The sequence below is a fragment of the Montipora capricornis genome, chromosome 6 (assembly GCF_036669925.1).
Source record: "Montipora capricornis isolate CH-2021 chromosome 6, ASM3666992v2, whole genome shotgun sequence".
NCBI lineage: Eukaryota > Metazoa > Cnidaria > Anthozoa > Scleractinia > Acroporidae > Montipora > Montipora capricornis.
In genome coordinates, this window is record NC_090888.1 from 14,081,906 (window position 1) to 14,101,905 (window position 20,000).

General features: G+C 39.2%; 1 protein-coding gene across 1 annotated transcript in view; it reads left to right on the forward strand.

Moving 5' to 3' along the window:
* The window catches only part of LOC138053261 (protein NLRC3-like), a 39,992-nt gene that overhangs the window by 838 nt on the left and 19,154 nt on the right, over nucleotides 1–20,000 (forward strand). Inside the window, exons 3-8 of the mRNA XM_068899917.1 lie at nucleotides 4,417–4,482; nucleotides 7,344–7,412; nucleotides 9,325–9,345; nucleotides 12,468–12,509; nucleotides 15,448–15,531; nucleotides 19,307–20,000. The exon at nucleotides 19,307–20,000 is cut by the window's right edge and continues 559 nt beyond it. Coding sequence (XP_068756018.1) covers nucleotides 19,374–20,000 — 627 coding nt within the window. The 5' untranslated portion in view covers nucleotides 4,417–4,482; nucleotides 7,344–7,412; nucleotides 9,325–9,345; ... (1 more) ...; nucleotides 15,448–15,531; nucleotides 19,307–19,373. The remainder of the gene's footprint in view (nucleotides 1–4,416; nucleotides 4,483–7,343; nucleotides 7,413–9,324; nucleotides 9,346–12,467; nucleotides 12,510–15,447; nucleotides 15,532–19,306) is intronic.

Genomic DNA, 20,000 nt, shown 5'->3' on the forward strand with positions numbered 1-20,000 from the left:
CTTTCAAGCATGATTGTGGAAAAAGTAAGAACTCCAAAAAAGCAATCGTGTAAAAAAAGTTGGTTGTTTGTTCGCACAAAATCTAATGTTGTGCAGCAACATTAATAAGTTAATCAACTCTGAAAATACCTTTTAAAAGTTTCCTTATAATCAATTTCCCTATTCCCTGTGACTGACAATAGTTTTCTTCGTTGCTAAAGCCCACAGTTGAAATGAAAACGATAGAATTTGCACGAAAAAAGCGCAGGAGAACGATGCAAAACGTTTGCTTGGTAACCACGCAGTCATTTAACAAGGGAAGTCTGGACATGAAACGCTTGAAAGAACTGCTTGCGAGCAAGATTCGGGTTTTGAACCTGAAGATGCAAACAAATTGCTCCTTTGGGAGCCACTACTACTAACCACTGTAAGCAGTGATCAACAGCAGGTTTCAGTAGGTTTAATGTTTAGTTACTGAAGGTTTTCAGTTCAATTTGTGACCCCTACAAGCCAGTTTACTCCCTCTAAAAGCAATGGTCCTGTGTATAAGCCGCAGCCATGATTTTTGGCCCAAGACTTAAGCAAAAAGGTGCGGCTTATACACGAGTCTTTACGGTAAATGATATTTTAGTATAAAATTAAAGTTAATGTTTACGAACGATAAACTCTGATCCCTTGGTCTCCATGTCCTGCTCCTTTCACATGGTGGCCTCTTTGGAGCCACATGTCCTGTAATGCGAAGGCATTTCATTTCTGCCTCTGATGTGTGGAGTAAGTCCTATTTTCAGAGGTTATTCTGTGATCTCTTTAGTTTTCTGTAAGGAGTACCTTTACTGTTTACAAATTTTATTATTGTGTTTCTGCGTGGCAATTCAAAGGCCACAGGCTCTCGCCATCATCGTCGGGAAAATCTCACTTCACTGTCGACAGAAGTTCTTTCTCTTCGTCTTCACGTTCTCTATCTGCCCATAACTGGCGGCAAAGCCGAAATGATTTCCCACTTCCCTGTACATGTACCTCAAGCCGATTCTGCGTGTTTCGCTTTCACGAAATCATGCAAGGCGGTCAACTTCCCGCCAATGCAAAACTCAAACACTTACTTATCCATCTGGTATATTGTTGTTCGTCGCTTCCTATAGGACGTTTTCACACAACCTCTAGAGACACCAATAACAATGGAGAAATACATGTATACCACTTTCGGTGGATGAACAAAAGTTAGCTACACTGTACTGAGAGATCTTCTGCTTTCGTGCATCAACATGACGGCGATGACGTCAAGCAAACAAGACTCTCTAGCATCCAAAGCTTAAATAACAAAGATCTAGCACTGGCATCTGGCATTGGGACCTGAACACACCATCACCTGGTCCGCCCCGATGGGCAAATGCCGACGTTCGATAACCCTGGACAACCGTTTGATCTTTGACTGCTGAATTTATTGTGGTGATAGCAGTTTAAATCCTCCACTTGTTAGTTAAGTGTTTGATCTTTGCCTTCAGAATTTTTCGTAGCCTTAGATGTTTAACTCCTCTGCCTGTTATTTTACTGTTTGGTCTTTTACTGCTGAATTTGTTGTGGCCAAAGAAAATAATTCCTCAGATTGTTATTTTAGTGTTTGACCTCTGAGTCCAGAATTTATTGTGGCCTTACCAGTTTAATTCCTTTGAGTGTTATTTTCGGGTTGGATCTTTGACTGCTGATTTTATTGTGGCCATAAAAAAAATAATAATTTCTCCGATTGTTGTTTTAGTGTTTGCCTTACAAGTTAAATTCCTCTGGTTGCTATTTTAGTGTTTGTATCTTTGCCTTGTGGATCTACGGTACATGTATTGTGGCCTTAGAGGTTAAATTCCTCTGCTTGTGTGTTTAATCCCTCCGGTTATTATTTTAGTCTTTGATCTTTGACTGCTGAATCTCTTGTGGCCTTAGAAGTTTTGTTTGTTATTTCAGTGTTTGATCTTTGACTGCTGAATTTCTTGTGTCCATAGGAGTTTTTATTCCTCGGATTGCTATTTTAGTGTTTTGATCTTTGCCTTGTGGATCTATTGTGGCCTTAGAAGTTTTTTTTAGAAATTCCTCTGCTTTTGTGTTTATAATCCCTCTGCTTGTTATTTTAGTCTTTGCTGTTTGACTGCTGAGAATCTCTTGTGGCCTTAGAATTTTTGTTTGTTATTTCAGTGTTTGATCTTTGACTGCTGAATTTCTTGTGTCCATAGGAGTTTTTATTCCTCGGATTGTTATTTTAGTGTTTGGACTTAAATTGACGGCTGAATTTATTGTAGCTTTAGAAGTTAAATTATTCCTTTGATTGTTATTTTAGTGCTTTATGTTTGACTGCCACAATGTATTGTTGTGATAGAAGTTTAATTTCTCCAATCGTTCTTTTAGTGTTTGATCTTTGACTGCTGATTTATTGTGGCCATAAAAGTTTCATTCCTCGCTCATTATTGCTCAATGAAAGTCAATGGTCTGCACTGTCACCGCCCTGAGAGACTACATGCTTCAAATATCAACACAAGGACCTACCCAGCCCCTCTTCCAGTTTGCAGATGGACGATCTCCCACCCTCTCCTCCCTCACTTGTAATTTGCGAGCCCTCCTACACATCATTAGTATACAGCACCCACTGCGCCTCTCACAGCTTTCGCATTGGAGCTGCATTCACAGCTGGTGCCGCTGGGCTGATTAACTCCTTGGTCATTGGAAATCTTATGCCTGCCAGAGCTGCATCTTGACGCCAAAGGAAACAAACTTACTTGTGCCGCAGAATCTAGCTTCTTGTCCTGACGTATAAACACTAACTTTGTTTGTTGTTTGTTTACTCATACAACCGCTGACAAACTTGCTGTCTCTTGGGACTTGGACACTACAGGGTCTATCCTTGTTTGTAGTTCATATTTTTGGATTCTACTTTCACTCCTCTTTTCTTCAAAAAAAAAAAAAAAAAAGGATTGATAATTACATCATATTAGGACTTAATCAAGCAGGCCCGAACCTCTCCACCCCACTCCCCCATATTTCTCAATCGGTCTTTCTCCTCCCCATGGGCCATCAAGGGCCTTGCTCCTCTTTCTTCTTGTAGTTTTGTAGAGAAGGGGTCTTCAAGATCAGCCTCAGCAGGGGGTTCCCCTGGCGTTACTCGGGTTTTGGGCGGGGAATTGCTGCCTGCGGCACCCCTTCAGCCCTGTGCTGAAGCCCCGTGCTGAAGCCCCGTCAGGGAGGGGGCATGTTGTTCTACTGCTGAACTGAGTTAACTTGGCCCCAGGACATTATGCTAGCCACCAAGCCCTCCTTGCAGCACAGGCATGAGGTACCCCCATGGTGTAGCGACATGTCCATCCGGTCGGTGGTTTCATCGGAGCCTTGCCGGCATATTCCCTGCCCAACTTGGCCCACATATTGTGTTCTGTGTCGTTGTTCGCAAGTAATAACATTAACTGGTTTGTTTTGAAGAAATTCTTCAATGAAAATGCCACTAAAAAAAAATACCTTAAAAGCGATCGATAAACAGAAATGACGAAAAACATGCAATCGATTACAAAGGGTATTTTTAGCGTAGGAAAGGTGCTAACAATATTATTGCTGTCAAGAAACTTTTTGTATTATTTCTGGTGTGAAATGTGCAGAAACCTATTCGTGTCTTCGATCTTATGGTAAAAATGGCGCGAGAAAAACATTTGGGCGAAACTGTCACCCTGAAGTGATGAATCTCAAAAATCTGGATTTAGATTGAATTTTGTTCCGAAGTACATGTATCATCTTCGGGTGTGGATACTTTGGATTCATGATCCGTTTTTGGATTTTGCAAAAAAACGCAAAATCTGTTTTTGGATTCAAGAATTTGCTTTTTGGATTTTCCCAAAAAAACAACAACAACAACAAAAAACCACACCCTCATTCACATTCACTTATGCAAATGCAACAATAATTATTGTACGTGTACATGTGACGGCTGCATTTTCCCACCAAGATTTGGCATCTTAAGACCCTCAAGTCAACTCAAACTGTAGCCCTTACAACTCTATCAAAATCGTGACCATGTTTGGGGGATGCAAACATTACATTGTATGCACATCAAATTTAAACAGGCAGCAATTTTGCCTTTTTTGTGCCTATATACAATAACAACAGCAACAGAAACACTGACTACTTATAAATGTTGCCTTTTACCATCAACCATGTTCTTGATGGTTCTTGGTGATATTAGTACCAGTATTTTAAAAGCATTTGTTAGTCAACTTTTAAATTAGATGACTGTGCAATTAACTCACATAACAGGCTGCTTCCTTCGGTAAGTCCCAAGAGAAACTGGAAACAATGCTTATTCAATTTGGAGGTACAAACAAAGAGCATTATTGTAAAGTTCATGCAATGCATTCTTGTCTCTGCTGTACATAGTTGTTTACATGCATTTCGGTTTCATTTTCTTGAAAGGAGGAAACTTCTTAACTCAAGATGTGATACACAGATCTTTTGAAGTAAATTAAAGAGTTATTGCAGGTATGTACCAGAGCGTGTACCATTTTGTCAGGCCTTCTTACGGGGTACGCTGGTGAGTGACCGCACAATTCGGTCAAACCCGCACAATAACGCACAATTCAGAAAATTTAGCAAAACCCCACACAAAACTGAAAGATTTACTCAACATTTAATGTAAATACCACAGCTATTTCTATTGAGTACCAAGATGTCTAGAGGTGTTTAGGCTATTTCAGGCTATTTACGTGTACTTTCAAAAAAACAATCGACAATTTCCTCACTTACCACGATAAACATGTCGAGTGAGGACCATGTGCGAGCCATGGCTGCGAGCCATGGTAAGCAATGGCCCGCGGCACTGCCTCTTGGGCAATAATCAACGAAGGTTTAATGAAAGATTATTTAGACATAAAAGAGTCAATACGTGCATTAGGGGATTGCAATCATTATAGGGCAATCTCCTTTCTGGAAACACAGGAGAATCATGATCTTGCATATCGATTTACAATACATCCCCATGTAGGTCCTAAACGTTCCCCATGTAGGTCCTAAACGTTTTATTATATATTTAAGCACCTGGCCCAGTTGCTCAAAGCATTGTTAACACTAACCAGCGTTAAATACCAGCATGAAACCTATAGGTTTTGATACCTCTTAACCAACGGTTAGCGCTGACCAGGCTTCAAGCAACCAGCCCCTGGAGTATTTCCAATTATGCCAACTCTCTGGGATTATACAGGAGTCTCCTGGATATAGAACAAATTTCTTGGTGTCCTGAAAGGGTCATCAATCTCCTGGATAAAAGAGGCTTAATTTGATCCATTGTAGGCTCAAATTGCATCCTGAAGTTAAAAGAATTTCAACTTCTTAAAACTTATTTCACCATTTCTTAAAGCTTTGCCTTTGTTTGTTATCACGGACATATAACTGATTGTCTTCAGAATATTGGATCATTCTCTGTTTAACCAATAAAAATTTTCGATGCGCACCGGTCGCTCAGTTGGTTGAGCACCGGGCCGCCATGCAGGAGGTCGTGAATTCAACTCCGGCCGGACCAACACTCAGGGTCTTAAAGTGACTGAGGAGAAAGTGCTACATTTGTAATTACATCCGCAAATGGATATACTTTCAAGTCTTCTCGGATAAGGACCATAAACCGTAGGTCCCGTCTCACAAATATCTTCCATGTTTATAAGTTCTCTGTGGGACCTTAAAGAACCTACACACTCTTCGAGAAGAGTAGGAGATGTAATTCTCGGTGTTGTGGCTGTCCTCTGTGATTATGTTCTTTCCAGCAAAAGTGGCCGGCTTAGCGTAATGTCTCTAAAAAGGGTTGTGGAGTATGAGGCCAAGCAAAAACAGCCACAAGTCAATAGGACTAATTGCCGAGCACTTGCTGGAACATGTAGGTGTAGATCTATGTAGATCTAAGTGGCCTGATTTCTCACAAATCATTGCCACCCTGTGGATATTACATGTATTTGGAAACTTTTTGTAGGAGGTGGGTGGGTGGGTGCATTTTTTGGGGGGAGAGGAGGAAGTGGGCAAATGGCAAGAAGTGGGGCAGTTGATCGTGGAGAGGGGGGGGGGGGGGGGGGTTGGGATCTGGATAAAAAAATTCTCAAGAGGTTAGATCTCCAGAGCTTGACATCACTGTATTTCGTGCTTGGCTGGCTGCAAACCATTTCTTATGTAAAATTGAAAATTCCAGTCTTGTGCAGATAATAAACAGATGAATAGTGTGTGATGTACATGGCCTTTCTTTAATTTTATTGAACTACACCTGTGTAGATTTTTTTCTTTGTAGCTCTCAGGGGTACAGCAATTCCTACTGAACTTTTGTATTAGATGTGCAACTTAAGGTGGCTCCCTAGATAATACCCGCTCTACAGGGCGCGAGTTACAAAAGGAAACCTATTCAGTTTTTCTTAAAAGTTCCCTGTAGAGTTTTACCAGTATGGGTACCGATATTATAAGGCTTATTTTCTGGTTGTCAAGTTTTGGATTATGGCCATTATTACGGAAACGTCACATCTAATAAGAGGCAGAAAAATTCCTATTTTTGCCCTAAATTCCTTAATATTTATACTTTCCTGTGCTGAAATTTTTGTATTCTTTGCCACATAATAAAAATGATATTGCCTGACATTTGGAAGTGGTAAAAAGTCAAGGTCGTTCAGAGGGTTTAGTCAATATTCTGTTTTTTGTAATTTTTCTAAATATATTTCATTAGCTCTGAGAGATTTTAACAAATAATTATAGGGTATTTGATAGGAACTGTATGTGGTTAGAACTAAACCAATGGAAAAAAAAAATACCAAAGGGAACGCGAGAAAATTAGCAGTTAATTTTACAGATTTGGTCTCGATAATGTCACAAAATCAGAAAAACATGCGATTCATTCTTTACATGTATGCACCATACTAGTGCCCAGCTTGTGCATGGCCCAGAAACTTTAGGGAGCCTCAAATTGAAAGGTTAAGGACGGTGCCTACTTACACAATGGTATTTTTGCGTGGTGTACTGAATTTGCAGGAAAAGCAGATCTTAACATTAAAATTGTTATTGAAATCCAAAAAGAAAATTGGGGGGTAACCACGCATTTTTCGAAGATAATTAATCAACAATATTTGTTAAAATACAATGTATGGCATTCTTTTCCAAATTGAAGCTTAATTATCTCTGAAAAATGCGTGTTTATCCCCAATTTTCTTAGCACTTGCTAAGTTCTGCTTTCTCTGCATAGTTTTGAACCGCGCAAAAATATTTCTTTATCAATATTAGCACCACCCGTAGGAAATCCAAGTATCTCGAGATCTTGTCTCTGCTGTAGTGATGGTCAAATCTCTCACTGCTTATTTTTGGTTTTGTTTTCTTGAAAGGAGGAAACGTTTTGACGAAAGATGTGATTTCCAGACCTTTCTGAATTATAAGTTGAAGAGTTATTGCAGGTATGTACAGTAAGTATGCAAGACTTTGTAGTCTACATGGTAAACGTTACATGTACATGTATGTGGTGTGCTTCTAAAAGAAACTTATTATTATAGGATGTACAATACTAACAAATATCACAAATAATCTTTTAAGTGTGCCATCTAACAGCTAGGATGCAGCGATGTGGATCTGCGTTATTCCCTACAATCCGGATCCTCCGCATAATTACGATACTTTCTGCATAAAACAGAAGAAATGCCTGATGTCAGTGATAAAGCAGCTGCTAACCATCCTCGCAAACATAAAAGCCAAAGAGGTTGACTGTTTTGAAATGCTTATGTTCTTGAACATTGAAAGAAAACATGCCATTTCGTTCACAAGATGAAAGGTCGTTTACAAGCAGTTTCCACACAATGTTCAGCAATAATTATTGAGCCTGGGCACTAGTTAAACTGTGTTATAAATTATAACATACCCTGGGCTCGAAATTAAAAATATATATATCTGGTTGCAATTTTGCGACAATCCATATGAAAATTTAGTTGCTTCTAATTTACCGGAGTATTTGTACCATTTGTAATCGTAGGGAAAATAGGAGCCCGCAATGTGTGTTAAAAATCGCTTAAAATGCTGAGAGATCGAGGGAATGGATCATGGTCTAACCTAGGGGTGTAACGATTCATGTTCCTTTCGATTCGATTCGATTTCGATTATTGCCTTTCGGTTTCGATTATTTCGATTCGATTATGCAAAATATTAATGATTTTTAATTCTTGCAAGATGATACACAATGTAAACAACATACAACCCTAAACTCGCAATGTCCTTTGCAATGAAAACTCCAATAGACTTCGTTATTGCCGTTGCTCTGTTGCTCGACCGCGGCAACTTATTCTCCAGAACATCCTGAATTTTTGACTGTCCAGTTTCAGTACTGTTTTTGGTACCCGGCGAAGTTTTTGCCGTCTTTGACTGCAACACTTCTGACTTTTCATCAATGCTGTGTTGACTTTTTAAGTGTGCGCTCATGCTTGAGGTCGAACCAGCACAATACTGGAAAGTTGCGAAGCAAATTTTGCAGATAGTTTTAGACTTGTCTGTTGTTCCGTCTTCAGTCGGAAAACCATAATATTTCTACACTGCGGATCGAAAAGAAGCAGGCGGATTCACAATCGCTTGGTCATTCGTCGCCATGTTTGAGAACGTGACAATGAACACGCACATGGCCTGCCTTATTGGAAATTCTCAAGGGGTGGTAGAGGGGCAACATTTTTACCAAGCAACATGGCGCAAGAACTGCAAGTTAGCGTCTTTGATCGATTGTCAATGAAAAACGCACATCTTATTGAGATCTGGATTCTAAGTTTACAATATAATGACTCACTGAGGGCACTTTTGGAAAGGTATGCAAAAAATCGAACCAAAATCGAAACGTGGAATCAAATAATCGTGAATCGAACCGAAGGTCATAATCGCGATTAATCGAGAATTCGATTAATCGTTACACCCCTAGTCTAACCACATTACAACTTTGCTCCATATTTTCAAATTCAAACAAAATTCATGAAAAGAAAAAAGTAATTTTTTTTAATTGCTTTATCTTAGCAAAAGTTATGGCAAAATGCCAACTGCTAACCCTTTTATTTCAACGGTAATTGGTGATTCCTCCAAGGTACTTTAAGTGCAATGGGAAAAAATACCAGTCGCAAATGCGACTTATTGGTCACAACTTCATGTCTGATTTGCCATATTATTAAGCATGTAAATACATGTACATTGGATGGGTCTAATTATTAGTTTTATGAATTGTTTAAATTTCCGCATAATCCGATGTAATTTCTGCATAATCAAAGCATGTTTATCAAATGCATATTAAATATGAGCAAAAGTTTAGGCATAATCTTTATTTCTTTTTCTGCATCCTTTCAGAAGCCCAGATTAAAGGAGGAGGTAGGCCTTTTTGAGCAGTAATTTTTTTAAGATCCCTTTAATCTTTTAGGTGCAGTTGCAGTTTAGAACTGTAAATTTATCGTTCCCTTCAATAGCTTCAATCGTGAAAATATAAAATTTGCAGCTCAGAGTGCAGGAAAATTCAGGGGGGAGGGGGTCTAATTTTGATAATTATCTGGGGGATCATATCTCTAGACCCTCCTAGGGGCTCAGGCCCTTTGACCCTTTCTTTACATGGCCTTTGGCCATGTATTTACATGTTATGGGTGAAATCTTGATTGTTACACCTACTTCAAAACTTAACGACAGCCCTGACCACTTACGCTTTCTTGTGCATAATTGATTGTAGATTGTATGTAGAATCCAAATTTTTACTCATTTTAATAATTTTATTGTTAAAAATACTTAAATTAACTTAGTTCAAGCTTGAGTTTTTCAAATTCAAATTTGCCATTCAAGTACAGTATACTAATAAATTTTATCTTTATCTTTAAATCACCTTCACAATATAAATTTCTTTAATAACCAAAAAGAACTACAGTGTGAACAAGTGACAGCAAATATAGGAATGTACAAATTGCTGAGCTTTAACATTCACATGTATGGGCCTAATACATTGACAACCAAAGGAGATGATGTGGTCCTTCAAGGGAGGAAATTTTGCAAAGAAAATTGGGTCATGGGGTTATAAGAGATTACTTTGCCATTGTTTTCTCTTGTGCTCAAGACTTTAGACTTTTCCCAATGCAGATTTCTCTTTTTCTTCATTTTAATTGAAACATTATTCTGATCTTTCATGATCTGTCATTTTTCTTGTTTTTATACATGTAATATAATTAATTTTCCTTGTGCTGTACTTTATTAAATTTGGTTAAATGTAATTTAGACGAAGCTAAACTCGAGGCAAGAGACTTAACTGATTGGAGTGTAATGTGAAGTGAAGTGCGTAGGATACTTTCTGTATTGGTAAAGCAATGACCTGTGACCTGTGACCTGTGAAAGCACTAGCAACGACTCACAAAATTAACACTGGACTGTGAATAAAATTAAAACTGGACTATGAAAAATTAAAACTGGACTGTGCAAAATTAAAAATGGAGTGTGAAAAATTAAAACTGGACTGTGAAAAATTAAAACTAGACTGAAAATTAAAACTGGACTGTGGCCCTCGTGGGCCATCGTAACTTTCCATATGAATCAAAGCTAACTTTCATAAGAAAAGCTTCGCACTTAGACTCGCTTTGAAGAGGAGGCATACTTAAACTCGGAAATGGTCTATTGAAACCCTTTGGGAATAAAACGTTTTGTTCCAGGAATTTTGCATCTAATATAAATATGAATGCTACGTGATCATGCAAATACAATACACAAAGAATCTTTCTAAAAAGTTAATCCCATGAGATTTGAATTGGGTACAACATCGAGTTAGCCGATTAGGTCCATTGGAACTGTCTCACTTTTGCCAAATTTTAATTTTACTGACTGGCTCACTGCACGAAATTGACTAAAAGTTATAATTGTTATTTAATTTGTCCAAACGGTCTGGATAGAACAAGTGTTACTAATATTAAAAAAAATATACAAAACAACCACACTTTTGAATTTACGGAACCTGTTTCGATGTTTCAAACATCGTCTTCAGCGATAGTGAGTGTAACATTAAAATTTTACAAGATTCGTATATATATTTAACAAATAGATTCCATGTTGCCGTGCGTCTGTTCAGTAATAGATCACAGATGACGTCAAAATGTGGTAAGAACAAAAAAGTGGCACACGAGGCGATAGCCGAGTGTGTCACTGATGTGACAAGAATTATTAAAGCCCCTAAACATGAAGTATCCAACTGCCATTTTTACAAACTACCTTATATCGGTTTCTATTGATCTTATACCAGAAAGAAAATTTCATCTAATGTCAACAAGTATTGCAAGAATTTAAATGTTAAAGTAATTTTCTCTCCATTCAAACTGTGCAACATTTTTAGTCCAAAGGATTTCATTCCGGATTCTCTCAAATCACGTGTTGTATACAAATTTACTTGTGCGGGCTGTGGTGCTCGCTACGTTGGTGAAACAAACAAGCACTTCTACACACGTGTAAATGAGCACCTTTTCCGGGACAAAAATTCTCATATTTTCAAGCATCTTAGTTTTTCTAAAAATTGTCACGATAATTGTGATGTTTCATGCTTCAAAATTATTGATAATGCTACTTCTTTCTATCAACTCAAAATCAAGGAGAGCTTCCATATTGAGCGGTTGAAAACCGAACTCAATAAACAAGTTGATATGTCAGTTTAGCATTACACTTTTAAGTGACGTGAAAAGGTGTCTGAGCTGCATTTAATGTCTGAAACTAAGAGGTTGTTTGATCAAACCCATTTCCGTACATCGTGACTGCTTTGAACACAATAATAAGGGCTGTCATTAAGTTTTGAAGCAGGTGTAACACTCAAGACTTCACCCAATCTCGTACCCAGAGTTCTCGGGCTTTTTGGTCAGCGGATGAGCGCCCGTACAGACTCCGGGATCCTCCGGGATAATGTACTTGAACTATTTTTGTGATTGGTCGCTTGCATAACAGTGGCAGTCCGGCAGGAAGTGGGTAAATGATTCGGAAACCACAGAATTTGCAGGTAGATTCAACATCTAAAACTAGTTTCAGTGCTGTTTGTTTTTCTTACCTCTTAAATAGTGTCAGAAATATATACATCACTAAATAATAAAACGACGGGGTTTGAATTATATTTGATACCGCATGGGAATTTTCCCTTCCTGCTAAAAACTGATTTCTGTTACTGTTGCAAAAGTACCGCAGGAAAACTTTACATCAGTCTCTTTGGGAGAGAAATCCGTGGAAGAAGGTCTTGTCGAAGCCATTATAAGTTACGGAAACATAAAATTGTAGTAGAAGTCAGGACATTGGTGTCGTTTCTACAAAAAGATGTCGATCGTGTTGCTTGCACGTTGCACGATGGAATGCACGCTGAAACACTGACACTACACTAATACCGAAAGCGTCAGAAGTTCCATCTTCACTCGCTCTTACAGCAAGCCAATAATCGTTTCTCCAGTTTCTTTTATGCTGTGTAAAGCTAAAATGTTTGTTTCGTGTTCTAGGTGCTGATCAAAAGAAAAGCGGACCCTGGGGACGAGATTGAGGTATAGCGCTACACCTGTAATTACAAGTCGGAGTCTTGTAAAAACTACTTATAACGATGTTTATTGAACTCATTTCTTGTGTGCACATGCAAAAAAACAAGGGTTTAACTTGTAAACTACGCGTGTAACTTTGTTATTGAATTGGCCTGAACACGTAAATTGCTGTATACCACACAGCTCTCAAAAAGCTGTTTTTGTCTTGGGAATGCAATCATGATCTGTGCTTTTCATATCCCTCTCCTTCAAGTATCTAACAAAAATTCATATTTACTGTAATGTCAGTTACATTTGAAAAGTGGTCACAGTTTGATCCATAAGTCTGCAATGAAGGGGAATTGGTTCGATACCGGGTTGACATCACAAATTCATTTCTATCTGTATCGAACCTATTCCCCCTCATTGCTCGGTTATTGATCAAAGTATGACCACGTTTCCTGTTTCCAAAGCCAATAAACAAGTGAAATTTCAATCAAAAGGTTATAAAAACAACACGATATAATTGGGACTATTTTGTAGAATAAATAAAGTGGAAAAGTGCGTTGAGGTCATATTAAGCACATTAATCGTTATAGAAACGAGCTTTTGCATATAATTATTAAAACTATTTTGTTCGCAATGTGCATCTTTAGTGTCTATGAGAATATCTAGAATGGAATGCCTTTTGTTGAACAAAATTATCAAATGAGTTGGTAAAGAGCAAATTACCGTAATTTATTTATGCCAAGTTACTGTATTTGCTGCTTAAGGGCCCACTAACGTATTTTTTGGGGTGCTTTGCTTAAGATGTAATGGTTCAGTAATTTGAGAGAATTTGGCATTATTTTAGTCAGTTTCCAACTTTTGTAAGCCAATGACCCTAAATATGACGTCATCATACCACGCCCATGGTCACGTGATCAATAAGAGAAAACTCTAAATTTTCCTCCGTGCTACGCAATTTGTGCATTTAATCGATGGTTTGATAATTTGTATTCGTTTTTGCATCCAGCCAAGTATGGCTTTATTTTTATTTTCAAAAATGTTCTTTTTAGTATAGGTAATCGCATGGGGCCGAGTAAAATTAAGGATTAATATCACGCGTGTTTTCAGAAGTTGCTGAAATTGCCCGAGTCGCGCAGCGACGAGGGCAATTTCAGCAACTTCTGAAAACACAAGTGATATTAATCCTTAATTTTACGAGGACCCATTGCGATTACTTGTTAATAACAAAGAGGGCAAAATTTTCTTAACACTGTTGAGGCACCTCGAAAAACAGACAGCTAAGCGGAGTTAAAACACTCGTTCGCTCGGAAGCAAAACAACTAACAAACAGACAAGCAAGTCAACTTGTTCTTTGCGTCCAAAACGAGTATAGATGATTGTTATTTACATCCACTCGAGAGGAAAATACGAGTTTCATTCGTGAACAACTGTAACAACGATTAAACCAAATGTTAAGCTTCAATTTATTTTATTCACCTGTGCTGTAGAGGTTTTTACCACTTGCAAATACGCATCCGTAAACATAGCAAACGGTTTGTCCAAAGAAATCCACCAAATTTGAGCTACTTGTTCCTCCCGTCAATGGCAAATTGTTCTGTGACCTTTTTTGTTGAGCTGCAAGATGTCGTGGTAAACTGAAAGCCCTTGACGAAAGGAATCATTTTGTTTTTCAACCACACAATCCCGCTACACCGGGCGCCATGTAAGTCGATCCAAGTTTTAAGCTTTTCAGGAAAAAAATCTTTTGCCCTTCTTCTTGTCACTCGAAAATTCAAATTCCAGATCATCTTTTAAAGCTAGTTCTTAATCTTTATGCCTTTTCGGCGAATGCAGCGCGAATTAAAAGACAAACTTCGATGAAGACGAAGTTGTTTTGCTCAAACAGAAGAAACCAACTGAATGTGGAAGACGTACGTTCAGCCAATCAGGAGCGAGAATTTTTGGCGCTCGACCAATCGTGAGCCAGTAATTTTGCCCTCTTCTCAAGCAAAATTAAGAAAAAATACCGTCTTCATTGACCAATCAGCATTCAGTAATTTTGCCCTCTTTGTTATTAAAGATATAAACGATACTGAAATACCCATAACTTTTTCAAAAAAGATGATTTTAAAAAATCAATGCTTAGCTATATTCTGTTTTTGGGGGTGAAACGTGCCATGTAAAAAACAAATTTAATTCAATTTAAAACCGCCGGAAATTTAGCTTTTTTCTCAAACCGGAAGTCAGTTCGTTTACGCATGCGCAGTTGATCTTAGAACGAGCGCGAGGAAGGACGAGGAAAAACCTTCGATGGAAACAACAGTTTGTGCGGTCACTTTTGCTTGTGAGTGGGTTTTCTTGTTAGCTCATGATATGATGACGTCAGTTACCGGAAGTAACATTTCACTTCCTTAGCAACGCGCGAAAAATCCTTCTGTGGGCCCTAAAAGATGGCAGCTTTTAACGCATTCCAGTTTCACTCTGCAACCAATGCAGCACCACAGTTTGTTTAATTAAAAATTCATACCCCTGGTGCACCGGTCAAACAATTCAAATCCTAGATAAGTGGTTCTCTAATACTGTGCTTCGCTATAATTCATACCGTTTGTACAAATGTGTGATATAACTATCAGTGAATGTCTATGAATTCTAATGCATCAATCTATGATTGTATTAATTAAAAGTGGCCTATTCATCAAAACGGCAGCTTGATGTGTTAATACTGGGTCAAATGCCAGTAGGAAATTAGGAAACTGTGTTAATTTAAATTAAACCCTCAAGTTTTTTTGTTTTTTGTTTTTTGTTTTTTTGGTTTGTTTGGGTTGTTTTTTTTGTTTTCGTTGATAAACCAAATTAATGTAAAAAAGAGCAGTTTCTACTTGTGACTTCTGTTGTGCTAACTGCATTTCAAAGGAATCAAGTAAAATTTTCTCAGATGATAGGTGGCTAATGATCAATCAATTTTCTTATGTTGAAGGATCCATAACTGCGCTAAGATAAACTGAAAGCATTGTGCATTGTCTCAGAAGGGCACGGTGGAAACACGCTACTTGGAATTCCAGTAAGTTTGAATTGCCCAATCCATGGAATTGAGTCCCAAAAGAAACAAATGCATTTGAATACAAGATGCTGAGATCAAGGGGTGTCTCGAAAACGAAGACCCTAAGACCCTAGCACCCCGAAAACTTGAAAAAAAGTAACCCAAACCCCTCAGTTTGGCTAATCCTAGGCCTAAAGTTGGTTTTTAGGTCTAGAGTGTCACAGGGCCAATATATACATCCGACGTGAAATGAAGATGTCCGGTCACACGTGGAGCGTGGTTACTCAGTAAAATATGGTGGATCACCCAGCTTTCCCTTTGAAACAGGTTGTAGCGAACGAAGGATTTGACCTTCGCTCGAGGTAACTCAAAAAGCCAACTTTAGGCCTATTGTTCGCCAAATTGAGGGTTTCGGGTTACTTTTTTCGTGTTTCTGGGGTCTTAGGGTCTTAGTTTTCGAGACATCCGAAATTAAAGGTTTCCGAAAGTTATATATTAACCCTTCAACACTGCCAATTTACTTGTTGTAACAAAATCATTGCTTTCACATATTTTGAAGATTCCTTTGATGTTGCTAATTAGTGAGTTATTGCCCGCACAGGGATTTTGCCCAGACCCGAGGAGGCATAATTGTAGCTTGCGCGGACATGTATTTAGAGTTGCAGAAATATAGTTTGCCCCCGCCTGGATCCCGAGGAGGCATCTTTGTAGCTTGCGCGTATATAGAGTTACAGTGATATAGTATTACATATCTGGTATGCCAGAAAAAATCTCGATTTGCCAGAGCTAAGCGCACACGGAATAAATGGGTAACGATGACGTTTTCACACCAAATGTCCGCAAGTAAGTCTTGCCGAGAGCGTGATACATGGGAAAGTAACGTCACAATCAAAGATGTATCGGTAATCGGAAATCTTCATTAGTATTGTTGATCATATCTTACCATCGGTCACGGAGTGTCACACGTCACATGCCGTGCAATCAGGCGTTGGAGCAGCTATTCGAAAAGTAAGAGAAAGCTTCTTCTTAAGTCCGTTTTTTCACAAAGGGGTAGTAAACTGACTAAATCGTCTCACGACAAGAATAATCCTTTGGTTTGATTAAGAGTCGCCGGACGATTTCATTTCGGAAACAATTTCTCGATTGACGAACATTGCGCAAGCGCGCACGAAGGTTTTTTGTCAGACACAAATCACTGTTGAGAGATTGGAAGACTTAGTCTACAAACAGCAAGTGTTGTTAGAAAACGACTGACGATTCTTAAAGTATTTCCAAGGCAAACGATCGGTGTTCTTCCCTACGTTAACATGTTAAAGGCTCGTGTGTAGTCCTGAAGAGGTTGTTGTTTGGAAAGAACCAATCTTGAACACGACTTTGGTTTGAAGAAAAAGGCCCCAAGTTATTGTCATATTTTTGCTGGATTTTTGAGACGGTCAGTTTCAGTTCTTTCAAAGTGTTAGTAAACTTTCGAATAAATTATCGCAATATAGGAAAGTCGTGCAAAACCATGTCATGGGTAGTGCATTGTTGGGGATACCCTCAACATTTCCGAACCAGAAGAGCTTTCTACAGAAATTTTTCACTCGATGTACCTATCATTAATAATACCGTGACACCGTTTCAGTTCCTTCATCCGATCAGATCTTAACACTTCCTGTTTCGTACTATTCATTTGGTCATTTAATCCTATAACTGGTATTATAGAATCCAGATCAAATACATCTCAATAAAGCATTGACATTAAAGCGTGCAACATCAGTGGTTATCCTTTAGTTTCTGTATCCACAGGTATACCATCATGTCCGCCGTGATCAAACGGTCAACTTATAACGCCCTTTTCATATTCGGTACTGACTTGTTCTCTCCCGCTTCAACATCAGTTGCTCCTCTACCTGAGCCCTGGACACACTGAATACTGCGTATACTTAACAGCGGGGGCAGCTGTAGTGTTTAGAAAACATGGCTGCGTTAAGGAGGCTCAAACCAGTTTCAACACCTTGATTAAAATGTACCTGTACATGATTGGTAGGATAGAATCAGCTCTATAACACTGTGTCACCAAGCAGCCATGTTATGGTACCGTGTAAACAACAGTAATTGCTTAACAAATGTTTCCAGTGTTGTGACATCACAGGTGACCATTGCATTAGAAGATACATATAAAAATTTCTTACGTTTTGTCTTTAAATGCTCGTATCTCAGAAGCAAATTTGGTGACCTCCATTGAATTACCATGCTAAATTGAAGCTATTTGTATAGAGATTTTAGATGACTTTCCTGTTACTATGTTGACGTATTATATATAACAATAATTATGGCGCATCTTGTTATGAAAATTTGGTGTCTCATGTAATACCGTAACATTGCCGTTGCGTAAAAAGGTGTTGTAAAGTGAATCCTTCACATAAGACTGGCATTCTCTTGAAATATTATTGGCTGGATTGAGCCACCTTGAGAACACAGTTCACGTATTTAGAAAGGAAAACGCAATGCTAGGGGCCGGTTTTAGGCTGCCTGGTTTGTGGACATGCTCCCCTCTAAAAGTTTATAAATGGTAGAGGCATTGAAATACCGTTTATGTATTCTCTTGGAGATCTCCCCTACAAAACAACCAACCCTACGCGATAATGGCTTTCAAGAATTAGTTAGCATCTCCTTCTCCTAATTGCCCACATTATCTTACACAAGTATGAGTTAGTTTAACGTAGGTTGCCCATGTATGAAGTACATGTAGTTTAGTTTTTATTGGGCGGAAAGCACTAAAAAGACACACACCTTGTTAATTTAATTAGCCTTTGCTCAGTTAATCAAAACCACTTGTTCCCCAGTTACTAACAAACTGCCAAGTTTCCCTGGGCCTTTCTCCACATTCTCAAATCCCTTCTTTCACTGAATCGCATTTTTGCCCACCATGTTCGTGGCTAGTTTGACCCGGCGTTTCGTCTCGACGAAGAGACTCTTCACAGACCTTCAGGATTCTCTGGGCCAAGACGAGACGCCTTGTAACACTAGCCACGACATTTCACAAGTGTTTAACAATTGTTTTGCTCAGTTTGTGGGAGGCGCGGTGGCCTCGTGGTTAGTGTGCGCTGACTCCAAAGCGAGTGGTCCGGGTTCGGGTCCTGGCCAGGGACATTGTGTTATGTTCTTGGGCAAGACACTTTACTCCCACGGTGCCTCTCTCCATCCAGGTGTATAAATGGGCACCGGCGAAATGCTGGGGGTAACCCTGCGATGGACTAGCATCCTATCCAGGGGGGAGTTAAAAATACTCCAAGTCGCTTAATGCTACGGAAACCGGGGATAAGCACCAGCGTGTAGGGTCATTGGCTCGGAAAGCGCTTACATTTGCTCAGTTTGTGTAAATTTAACTCGTGATCGTAGGGTTAGGAATCCTTCTTCGATAGAAGACCAGACTGTCAACATTAAGAATCTGCAAACGGGACTTCAGGCGTGATGCTCAACGAGTTTGCCTATGAATGGGCCCTTTGCAGGATAGTGATCACATGGTACAACAACTGCCATACTGGAACGCAAATTGCCCACTGGGACATCTAAACAAAGAAAATTTCGATTAACTGGCTTTGTCTTAGATGTCCCAGTGCACAATTTGCGTTCCAGTATGGCGGTTTTTGTACCTTTTGATCACTATCCTGCAAAGGGCTCACTCTGGAGGTCTCTGAAGAGTCTCTCGGGCGAGACGAAACGCCGCGTCAGACTAGCCGCAAGTATTTGACAATTGTTTTGCTTTTCCATAATGAATGTGTCTGGTAATTTCCTTTCTTGTGTGTGTTAGGGACACGGAATAGCTCTGGCTCAAGGTTCATCCAATCAGTGCAGCAGCATTATCACCACACTTAACTATGGCGTCAGGCTCATGGCAGCAATCTCAAGAAAATGGCCCCAAAGTTCAAGTCACCATTTTGGCTTCTGAGTGGGGATCCAGTAAAGGCGGACTTTCCACAATCAACAGAGAGTTGGCCATACAGCTGGCAAAATTCCCAGAAGTCCAAATCACATACTTTTTACCGAAATGCTCTGAGGAGGATAGGAAAGTAGCTCTCAGCCATGGCATAAAGATTCTTGAGGCAACACGACTTCCAGGTTATGAAGAACTGGAATGGCTCAGCTTTCCACCAGAGGATTTGCGAATAGACGTCATTTTTGGTCATGGAGTGAAACTTGGTCACCAAGCACAAGTTATCCGCAACTCTCGCAAATGCAAGTGGATACAAGTGATACACACTGACCAAGAAGAACTTGGTATGTTCAAATGTTACGACAATCCAATCGCAAGGGGTGAAGAAAAGCACAATGTTGAAGTAGAGCTGTGCAAGATGGCCAATTTCGTCGTAGGAGTCGGTCCCAAGCTGGCAGAGGCTTTTTGCAACTACCTCCGCAGTTGTCAAAAAGATCGAGATGTTATGGACTTCACACCTGGAATTTTTGATGAATTTGTCAGTGTTCAGCAAGTTCGCGAGGAAAGAAAA